The sequence below is a fragment of the Salarias fasciatus genome, chromosome 3 (assembly GCF_902148845.1).
Source record: "Salarias fasciatus chromosome 3, fSalaFa1.1, whole genome shotgun sequence".
NCBI lineage: Eukaryota > Metazoa > Chordata > Actinopteri > Blenniiformes > Blenniidae > Salarias > Salarias fasciatus.
In genome coordinates, this window is record NC_043747.1 from 30,064,496 (window position 1) to 30,076,995 (window position 12,500).

General features: G+C 47.1%; 1 protein-coding gene across 1 annotated transcript in view; it reads left to right on the plus strand.

Moving 5' to 3' along the window:
- Positions 1 to 1,103: 1,103 nt before the first annotated feature.
- Positions 1,104 to 12,500, plus strand: part of LOC115409325 (H-2 class II histocompatibility antigen, E-S beta chain-like) — a 24,070-nt gene continuing 12,673 nt past the window's right edge. Inside the window, exon 1 of the mRNA XM_030120455.1 lies at positions 1,104 to 1,258. Coding sequence (XP_029976315.1) covers positions 1,204 to 1,258 — 55 coding nt within the window. The 5' untranslated portion in view covers positions 1,104 to 1,203. The remainder of the gene's footprint in view (positions 1,259 to 12,500) is intronic.

The window sequence follows — 12,500 nt, forward strand, 5'->3', positions numbered from 1 at the left end:
TAGCGCCGTCGGGCCTTTCTGGGCCCTATTAATGACGACTGACTCTAGTAACTAACAGCCGACTGACTAGGAGTTAATGGGAGATTCAGATCTGTGTTTTTCTCTGTTTCCAGAATCAAACTAGAGAAGGACAAAGAGTCACTGACTGCTGTAAATCAGTTCAGAGTTCAAACTGCTGAATCATCGATCCTCACCCTGTTCTGTTAAGTCTGAATTCCTATAGAGAGACGAGGTCGGTGGACAGAAGCTCTGGACCAATCAGAGCACTGATCAGGGAGAATGATTCAAACTACTAATTTCCAGGGGAAAAGAAACCCAATAACTGGATGATCAATCAGAGGACTGACAGTCTGATCCTGGAGGCTCTCATGAATCAATCAGTCTCTGTTCCTCTGGAAACTCCTCAGAGTTCAGTTTTCCTTCTGTTCTCTCAGGTCACTCAGGTCAAAGGTCATCTTTACTTCATTAGTTCAAAATAAACTTCTGGAGCAAAACCAGCCTTTATTCCTCCAAACCTTCCAGAGAGTTCTCTACCCGGAGACTGATGACTCATCAGCTGATCTTTTTCTGATTGGCTGAAACACCAGCAGCTACTGACCAGTGAGACGTTCAGGAACTGCAGACAGTAGGTGCGTTGGACATGAGAAAGCCAGAGGCAGACCTTTAAGACTTCTGAGCCGCCCCGCCCAGATGTGGCCCGGGTCACTGATACGTAGGACCTACGTAGGGCATCGAAAACTCGCGAGACCCAAACGAGATCGGTCACAGAGGAGCCGCTGTGAGCTGCTGGAGAGCAACTCACCGCGGCTACCTGGCCCAGCGCTCTGGTCCATACAGGCAGGGGATTGGACCCCAGCCCACTCCTCATCCATGATAACACGCTTCATTTGCATGAATACACACCCCCCACTGTGGGAGTCATGAGAAGCACAGCCATGGAGAACATAGGGCTGTCCGAGTTGGAGGAAGACTTATAACTCCGCCCCACGGCTGCGCCGTCTGCTTCGTCTAGCTCCGCCTACCTCTGGCTCTGCCATCGTGAACGCACCCAGAGTAACACTGCTCTCGCCGCTGCATCTCCCAGAGAGTCTACCCGGCAACAGGTGACAGCAGGTCATGTGACTCCTTCCTGCTTTAAAGAGTCTCTCAGTCAGACTGAGTCAGTTGTTCAGGAGCTTCAGCAGCAGCAGCAGCAGCAGCAGCATGACTTCATCCTTCACCTGGATCCTGCTCCTCTTCCTCACTGGACACAGTGCAGGTAGGAGACCTGATACACCCTGATACACCCTGATACACCCTGATACACCCTGATAGACCCTGATACACCCTGCTACACCCTGATACACCCTGATACACCCTGATACACCCTGATACACCCTGATAGACCCTGATACACCCTGCTACACCCTGATAGACCCTGATACACCCTGATACACCCTGCTACACCCTGATACACCCTGATACACCCTGATACACCCTGATACACCCTGATAGACCCTGATACACCCTGATAGACCCTGATACACCCTGCTACACCCTGATACACCCTGATACACCCTGATACACCCTGATACACCCTGATACATCCTGATAGACCCTGATACACCCTGATACACCCTGATACACCCTGATAGACCCTGATACACCCTGCTACACCCTGATAGACCCTGATACACCCTGATACACCCTGATACACCCTGATACACCCTGATACACCCTGATAGACCCTGATACACCCTGCTACACCCTGATAGACCCTGATACACCCTGATACACCTGCTACACTCTGATACACCTGCTACACCCTGACACCTGATACACCCTGATAGACCCTGATACACCCTGATAGACCCTGATACACCCTGCTACACCCTGATACACCCTGATACACTGATACACCCTGATACACCTGATACACCCTGATACACCTGATAGACCCTGATACACCCTGATACACCTGATACACCCTGATAGACCCTAGACCCCGATACACCCTGATAGACCCTGATACACCCTGATAGACCCTGCTAGACCCCGATACACCCTGATAGACCCTGCTACACCCTGATACACCCTGATACACCCTGCTACACCCTGATACACCCTGATACACCCTGATACACCCTGATACACCTGATAGACCCTGATACACCCTGCTACACCCTGATACACCCTGCTACACCCTGATACACCCTGATACACCTGATACACCTGATAGACCCTGCTAGACCCCGATACACCCTGATAGACCCTGATACACCCTGATAGACCCTGCTACACCCTGATACACCCTGATACACCCTGATACACCCTGATAGACCCTGCTAGACCCCGATACACCCTGATAGACCCTGATACACCCTGATAGACCCTGCTAGACCCCGATACACCCTGATAGACCCTGCTACACCCTGATACACCCTGATACACCCTGATAGATTCTGATACACCCTGATAGATTCTGATACACCCTGATAGACCCTGATACACCCTGATACACCCTGATACACCCTGATACACCCTGATAGATTCTGATACACCCTGATAGATTCTGATACACCCTGATAGACCCTGATACACCCTGATACACCTGCTAGACCCTGATACACCCTGATACACCCTGCTAGACCCTGATACACCCTGATACACCCTGATACACCCTGCTAGACCCCGATACACCCTGATAGACCCTGCTACACCCTGATACACCCTGATAGACTCTGATACACCCTGATACACCCTGATAGATTCTGATACACCCTGATAGATTCTGATACACCCTGATACACCCTGATAGACCCTGATACACCCTGATACACCCTGCTAGACCCTGATACACCCTGCTAGACCCTGATACACCCTGCTAGACCCCGATACACCCTGATAGACCCTGATACACCCTGATACACCCTGATACACCCTGATACACCCTGATAGACCCTGATACACCCTGCTACACCCTGATAGACCCTGATACACCCTGATACACCCTGCTACACCCTGATACACCCTGATACACCCTGATACACCCTGCTACACCCTGATACACCCTGATACACCCTGATACACCCTGATAGACCCTGATACACCCTGATACACCCTGCTACACCCTGATACACCCTGATACACCCTGCTACACCCTGATACACCCTGATACACCCTGATACACCCTGATACACCCTGCTACACCCTGATACACCCTGATACACCCTGATACATCCTGATAGACCCTGATACACCTGATACACCCTGATACACCCTGATAGACCCTGCTAGACCCCGATACACCCTGATAGACCCTGATACACCCTGATAGACCCTGCTAGACCCCGATACACCCTGATAGACCTGCTACACCCTGATACACCCTGATACACCCTGATAGATTCTGATACACCCTGATAGATTGATACACCCTGATACACCCTGATACACCCTGATAGACCCTGATACACCCTGATACACCCTGATACACCCTGATAGATTCTGATACACCCTGATAGATTCTGATACACCCTGATAGACCCTGATACACCCTGATACACCCTGCTAGACCCTGATACACCCTGATACACCTGCTAGACCCTGATACACCCTGATACACCTGATACACCCTGCTAGACCCCGATACACCCTGATAGACCCTGCTACACCCTGATACACCCTGATAGACTCTGATACACCCTGATACACCCTGATAGATTCTGATACACCCTGATAGATTCTGATACACCCTGATACACCCTGATAGACCCTGATACACCCTGATACACCCTGCTAGACCCTGATACACCCTGCTAGACCCTGATACACCCTGCTAGACCCCGATACACCCTGATAGACCCTGATACACCCTGATACACCCTGATACACCCTGATAGACCCTGATACACCCTGATACACCCTGATACACCCTGATAGATTCTGATACACCTGATACACCCTGATAGACCCTGATACACCCTGATACACCCTGATACACCCTGCTAGACCCCGATACACCCTGATAGACCCTGCTACACCCTGATACACCCTGATAGACTCTGATACACCCTGATACACCCTGATACACCCTGATACACCCTGATAGACTCTGATACACCCTGATACACCCTGCTACACCCTGATACACCCTGATAGACCCTGTTACACCCTGATACACCCTGATAGACACTGATACACCCTGATAGACCCTGCTACACCCTGATACACCCTGATAGACCCTGCTTACCCCTTGATACACCCTGATAGACCTCTGATACACCCTGATTAGACCCCGCTCCAACGTCCTTCGACCAGCACACTGATAGACCCTGCTACACCCTGATACACCCTGATAGACCCTGATACACCCTGCTACACCCTGATAGACCCTGATACACTCTGATACACCCTGATAGACCCTGATAGACCCTGATACACTCTGATACACCCTGAAAACACCCTGATAGACCCTGATACACCCTGATACACCCCTGTATGGACTGCTACACCCTGAATACACTCATGGTATACACCCTGATAGACTCTGATACACCCTGATACACCCTGCTACACCCTGATAGACCCTGTTACACCCTGATACACCCTGATACACCCTGATAGACCCTGATACACCCCTGATACACCCTGATAGACTCTGATACACCCTGATACACCCTGCTACACCCTGATAGACCCTGTTACACCCTGATACACCCTGATACACCCTGATAGACCCCTGATACACCCTGATACACCCTGATAGACTCTGATACACCCTGATACACCCCTGCTACACCCTGATACACCCTGATAGACCCTGTTACACCCTGATACACCCTGATACACCCTGATAGACTCTGATACACCCTGATAGACCCTGATAGACCCTGCTACACCCTGATACACCCTGCTACACCCTGATACACCATGATACACCCTGATAGACTCTGATACACCCTGATACACCCTGATAGACCCTGCTACACCCTGATACACCCTGATACACCCTGATAGACCCTGATACACCCTGATACACCCTGATAGACTCTGATACACCCTGATATACCCTGATAGACCCTGTTACACCCTGATACACCCTGATAGACTCTGATACACCCTGATACACCCTGATAGACCCTGTTACACCCTGATACACCCTGATAGACTCTGATACACCCTGATACACCCTGATAGACCCTGCTACACCCTGATACACCCTGATACACCCTGATAGACTTTGATACACCCTGATAGACCCTGATACACCCTGATATACCCTGATAGAGCCTGCTACACCCTGATACACCCTGATACACCCTGCTACACCCTGATAGACTCTGATACACCCTGATACACCCTGATAGACCCTGTTACACCCTGATACACCCTGATAGACTCTGATACACCCTGATACACCCTGATAGACCCTGCTACACCCTGATACACCCTGATACACCCTGATAGACTTTGATACACCCTGATAGACCCTGATACACCCTGATAGACTCTGATACACCCTGATATACCCTGATAGAGCCTGCTACACCCTGATACACCCTGATACACCCTGCTACACCCTGATAGACTCTGATACACCCTGATAGACCCTGATACACCCTGATACACCCTGATCAAATCAAATCAAAATCAAATCAGATTTTATTTATATAGCACTTTTCATATTAATAAAAACAACGCAAAGTGCTGAACATTAAAAACAGTCATAAAAACAAAAAGAATAAAAACCGCGCCATCAAACAGTATGCACCACACACACACTCACCCTCACACTCACCCTCACCCTCACACTCACACTCTACCATTAATTCGCACAGAACAGAGGAGACATGGCATGGCACTGAGCATCTTAGGGAAAACGCCACCAGTGGGGCCCCCCACACCAAGGGAAGTCGAGGGTCAATTAAAACTGGGGCCCCAGCGCTCGACCCCCGACCCCGACAGACCATGGGAACTCGCACACCAAAGTGTGGAGCCCCCAGGCCAGCCAGGACCAGAGTACCCGGGCACAGTAACCCCAGCATTGGACCAGCACCAACTCCCGGTGTGAAGGACCCCCCTGAGGAAACACTGGAATTAAACAGCTAAAACATAATAAAATATGACACAAAATTAAAATAAGATAATAAGATAGGATTATAAAGTAAAAAAGTAAAACAAGTTGAAAGTGCATAATAAAATAGAATAAAATTACATAAATAAGAATGGAATAAGAGGACTATAAAAGGTCAGTTAAAAGCCTGATTAAAAAGGTGTGTTTTCAACCTCCCTTTAAAAATATCAACAGTCTCTGCGGTCCTGAGGTTCTCCAGCAGGCTGTTCCACAGGCGGGGGCCATAATGGCCAAAAGCCGCCTCACCATGAGTCTTGGTTCTGGCTTTAGGAACACACAGTGAGCCGCTGCCAGAGGACCTCAGGGCCGCGAGGGTCGATAGGGTGAAAACAGATCAGCTAAATAAGAAGGCGCAAGGCCGTTAAGACATTTATAAACTAATAAGAGAACTTTAAAATCCATCCTGAAGCAGACAGGGAGCCAATGCAGCGACTGTAAAACCGCTGTAATGTGGCTCCGCCCCCTGGTCCTCGTCAGCATGGCGGCTGAGTTTTGTAACAGTTGTAGGTTTGAAATATTCTTTTTGTTTCAGACCAGAGAGCAAGGCATTACAGTAATCTAACCTACAGGAGATAAAAGCTGCATTAGCGCCTCCTGCTGGCTGAGAGAGAAACGTGCGACTCTGGCTTTATTCTAAAGATGATAAAATCCAATCTTAGTTTTGTTTTTAATGTGTGGAATAAAATTTAGCTCAGAGTCAAAAATCAGGCCCAGGTTCTTCACTGACTGTTCTGGTTTAAAATCCCGTAATTTTGGTAAAATCTTCTCTCTCTGACCTTCAGGACCGAAAACTAAAACCTCAGTCTTGTCCTGGTTGAGCTGCAGGAAATTCACTGCATCCATGACTTGATGTCTGAAATACAGTTAAAAAGGGTACACCCTGCTACACCCTGATAGACTCTGATACACCCTGATACACCCTGATGGAACCTGTTACACCCTGATAGACCCTGCTACACCCTGATAGACCCTGATAGACCCTGATACACCCTGATAGACTCTGATACACCCTGATACACCCTGATGGACCCTGCTACATCCTGAGATTAGCTTAGCCTCTGTCCTCAGTCAGCTGTTAGCCCATGGGTCGGCAACCTTTTTGTCATGGAGCCAGTTTAAAATATTCTCATCAGTGTGAGTGCCATTATTAACTAAAACGCAAGTTCACACAAAATACAAAAAGATTTCCAACATACCTGGAAATTTATTCCATTCAGATAAAGCACATACAGTCATATCTTTAAAGACATTTTTTTTCTGTTATGAACTCCAAAAAGTGCTTTTGTTGCAGGACGAGTGGTGAGGTGAACAGAAAAAAAACAAATCAAAGACAACGCCACCTGGGGACTTTCACCCCAGGATCTCAATTATGCATAAAATTTCAAAAAAACACAAAGACCCGCCGGTTCCAATGATTCACCGAGGCAGAGGATGCGATTTCAAATATAAAAACAAACTTTATTAAATTCTGAATGTTAAAATCAGCAGACTAACTCAAAATTAACGAGGAGTTGAGGCCTGCCAAAGAAAACTGAACTGGACAGGGCTGGGGCTGACCACGACAGCAGTAACAGAAAGGGGAAGGATCCAAAAACACAGCACCCGTGACACAGCAAACAAAAAGTGAAAAAGGGACCACCGCCAGGGAACCGCTGCCGCTCCGGAGCCCCCAGCACCTGCCAAAAGAAAAGAAAGCAACAATTAAACTCACGCAACAATGGCAGCCCTCATACCCCCAAAAAAGTCCAATACCTAAACAATATTTGAAAGAAAAAAGAAGAGAACAAAGCAATTCATGCAAAATAAAGACAGAAATGAATATGAAATACTTAAGGTGCCTTAAGGAGTTTGCACGTTTTATGTGAAACAGCGCCCCCTGCAGGCCTTGGGCGTAACGCAGCTTAGTGAAAAACTCGTCCCTGTGGCTCCCGTGCACGAAAGAGGGGAACTCCGTCTTCGCTGGTTTAGCAGCGCTGCAGTAAGATGTCAGTTTCTTCTCCCTGGTGGAGTCTGTGTGGAGCTGCAGTGCTAGAAGCCAGTCTGTTCTGACTTTCTGGAAGATCCTGATCAGTTGTTGCTCACTAAGCATCTGGCGGAGTAATGGCGGACAAAACGAAACCTTAACTCAGTCAGGCCAGCCGGAGTGCGCATTACGTCATTCCTTTCAAATTCTCCCCAAAAACATTCTGGAGCCGGACCGGCTCTGGTTCTGGTAATGAATCTGTCAGGGCTCATTGGACACAGCATTAAAAATGTGGAACATATTTATGGTGGAAAATAAGTATTTTTAAGGCTGAAAAACTCCTTAATGCACCTTTAACAAAATAAAGGAAAGGAATTAAATGAAACGAGACAAAAGTAATCACTAATGCACTTGATTCAACAGAAGAAACAAGAAAAACAAAGAAATCAAAATACATGGTGCATCTGCATCTATTAAAACACCAGAGCCCGGCATTTGGGCATGCTCCTAGGTCCTAGGCAGGTGGCTGACACTCCTTCAGGAGCCCGGACTGTCCATCAGGCCCTGAGGGCAGCAGGGGGCACTGAGGAGGCCGCGGCGCGACGATGAGGTGCCGAGCACATCCAGAGAAGGGAGCCAAAACAGCAGTAAAGCCCGGGATGAACTGCAGCTGATGACTGTGCAGCTGTAAAACAAATCATGAAATCACCCCAAATAATGAAATTAATCTAAACAATAAATCACCATTTACTGTCATCTTGGGCAGCACGGTGGCTGAGTGGTTAGCGCTCTTGCCTCACAGCAAGAAGGTCCCGGGTTCAATCCCCGGACCGTGCGGGCCTTTCTGTGTGGAGTTTGCATGTTCCTCCCCGTGTCTGGATGCGTTTCCTCTGGGATCTCCGGTTTCCCCCGTCAACCGATAACATGCACCATAGGTCAATCCTCCAGTCAGGTGATTCTGACCATTAGCCTGGCTCTCCATCTGGAGATGGGTCCCCGGGCGCTCCCCGCAGCCCACTGCTCCATACGGAATGCTTCAGTGGCATCGATGGATGGGTTAAATGCAGAGAACAAATTTCGTTGTACATTCACTGTATAATGACCAATAAAGTACCTTACCTTACCATTTCGTACCGAGGAGGGATGACACACCTGGCAGCATAAGGAGAGCACACACTGCTGGGGCTGCTAAGTGGACTAAAGAGAAACAGGATATGCGTACCTTTGTGAAAGACACACACACATTTTATCAAACACATCTCCTTTGCCATCACTATAGAGTCTTAGGCTGAATCCCATTTCACCCCTTAGCCCTTCCCCTTGGCCCTTCCCCTTAGCCCTCCGCCTATGAAACGGAGTGCTAAGGGGTAGGGGAGAAAGTCAACCCCTCCGAATTGGGACACCCCTCCGACAATCGCGTACGTCATCAGTAGTCGCCGCTGCCGATGACGTAGGCAGATGCGACAATTATTTGCCGAAGAAGAATGTTTTTCTTACATTTTAAAACTTTATTAATTGACAAAATACTGACATTTATGAACGTCTTTCGTTGCGGACGCCGCCATTTTGCCGATCTTGGAAGGCTTTCTGAGAAATCTGTCATCCAGTGGTGCCGGTGGCGAGGGGCGCTTGTTTTGTTCACCTGGACCGTCAGTGGCGGGCGGGCTTAGTTCACTTCCGCATTGGCGGGGGCGCTCGTTTCCCACCCGCGCATTCCAGGCGGGCCGTGTTGAAGAAACCAGTTTATTGAAAATAATCGTCAATCTGTTGTGTTTGGAATGCGCCTGGAATGCGCGGGTGTGGAAACAATCGTTCCCGCCAATGCGGAAGTGAATTAACCCCACCCGCCAGTCATGGTCTAGGCTGACAGAACAGGCACCCCTCGCCACCGGCCGCCACTGCATCATACCCCTCCGTTTGGAGTGTGCCTCGGGAGAATCTCCTTTTGGAGGGGTGACTGGCCCTCCTTCTTGGCCCTACACCTCCATCATAATGACAATTGGGACACTCCTACCCCTCCACGTGAACGCGCAAAACGAGGGGTAGGGCCAAGTGGAAGGGCTAAGGGGTGAAATGGGATTCAGCCTTAGTCTCTCCAGATGCAGAGTACCGTATTGGCCCGAATATAAGACGATGTTTTTTTCCAGAAATTGCATCCTCAAAAGTAGGGTGGTGTTATAATCGCGGACTTACGGTAGATGGTCAATACGCATCCGCGCCGCTAGATGGAGCCAAAGTATCACTGAGCAGAGAGCGAGTGGAGCGATGAAATGAGATCAAATGATCTGATGAAAAATGGCGGATCATCTGGAACAAAGGGGCTGAACGCTGGACAACTGAGCAAACAACAGAGGAGAAGTTATGATACCAACTTTAAACTGATGGTGATCAACGCAGCAGAGTCATCAAACTACTGCCAAGCCGCCAGGAGGTCTGGTGGAGCAGAGCCTCGTTCTGACTGGAGAGCACAGAAAAAAATAGAAAAGCTTTCCGTGGTCCCAAGAGCGACGCTTCAGAGAGACTGATAGAAGGGTGAGTGAAGACGTCACTGAAAACAACAGAAAGACGGAATGTCCACCACCAGAGCCTGATTCAGCTGAAGACACTGGACAGTTATTTACATCATTTATGCAGTTTTGGCCCCTTGAGGCTCCTTATTTGTTGCTTATTGTTTGTTATTTTGAGAAAGAGAATGGATTTATTCAATACTGTAGTAATATTGTTTCATTTTATATCTCGTGAAATGTTATCTCAGTTGTGAGTTTTTGAGTTTATAATAATTGTATAACAAAAAGTTGTTTTATGAGTGACCTTATTGTCTTCAGCATTTTTTTTTTTTTCACAAAATGATCTTTGAAAAATAGGGGTCGTGTTATAATCGGAGTCGTCTTATATTCGGGCCAATACGGTATTTGCCATTTCTCCCAGCCATTGGTCATAGGTGGGCACAACATCCATCTTCCAAATTCTCAAAATCAGTTTTTTTGCAACCACCATACCAAACAAAACAGCTTTCTTTTCATAAAGGTTGGCTGGTGTTAAATGGCTAGAGGCTCCCAAAACAGCAACAAGTGGATCAGGTTTCCAGGATTTCCCGAATGCCTCAGAAAAACATTGAAAGATATTTTCCCAATATGAAGACAATTTGTGGCATGACCAGAAAGAATGTGTTAAATTCCCTACAGACGATTTACATCTGTTGCAAAGGGGGGAGACTTCAGGGAAAAAACTGTGTAGCTTTTCCTTGGAGTAGTGTATTCTATGCAGTGTTTTAAACTGGATAAGATTATGTCTTACATTCACAGAGCAATCATGTATACTTCTTAAACATTCACCCCAGATTTCGTCGGTAACAGTTAAATTAAGCTCATCAGCCCAAGTTTACTTACGCTCTGCGGCAGATGTTGGAGCTACACCATGTAGGATTCGATAGAAATGGGAAACTGCTCCAGAATTAACTGGGTTAAAGGAATTTATTGCTTCCAGCACTTGATGCTTAAAGTTTCATAATTGGGTATATGTTTCCTGACATAATCACGAATTTGCAGGTATTTGAAAAAGTTAGATGTAGGAATATTATAAATGGCACTAAGCTGCGAGAATGAAGCAAATTTCCCATCAATATAAAGATCCCCCACGGTACAAAGTCCCTCCTGACTCCAAGTAGAAAAAGCTTTGTCATTAATGCCAGGCACAAAAGAATGATTTTGATAGAGCGGGGCATCTAAATAAACTTTAGGGGCTTTAATGTACGAACTGATTTGTTTCCAGATTTTCAAAGTGCAACAACATAATTAACATTAAACAAAGAATTTTTTACTGCTGCGGGGCTGTTGAGAAGAGCAGTCAGTGAAGTCTTCTTACAGAGCCCCCTTTCCATAATTAACCATGTTGGGCAACATTTAGAGGAGGATAAGGGGCCCTTTTTCCACCACGATATAATGGACAAATGGGCTGACCAGTAATACATCTTGAAATGTGGCAGGGAGAAGCCACCTTCCACTTTTGTTTTAGATAAATGTTTCTTACATATTCTAACGGCTTTATAATTCCAAATAAAGGATGTAAGTATTGAGTCTAATTGTTTAAAGAGGGAGCAAGCAATATGGCATGGAACTGACTGAAACAGATGAAGAAAGCGTGGTAAAACTACCATTTTTATAGCATTCACTTTTCCCACCAGGGATAATGGGAGTGTTATCCAAAAATCAATGTCATGTTTAAGTTGCTGAATCTTAACTTTCCAATTCACTTGTAGAAGGTCATTTGGTTTTGTTGTTACAATCACTCCTAGATATGTGAAATTCTCAAAGGACTTTTTAAAGGGGACCGATTGTAGAAAGGTGGTGTCCATTTCCGTCAACGGCATTAATACACTTTTGTCCCAATTGTTCTGCTGGTTTCTGACCGTCCTGCTTCCTG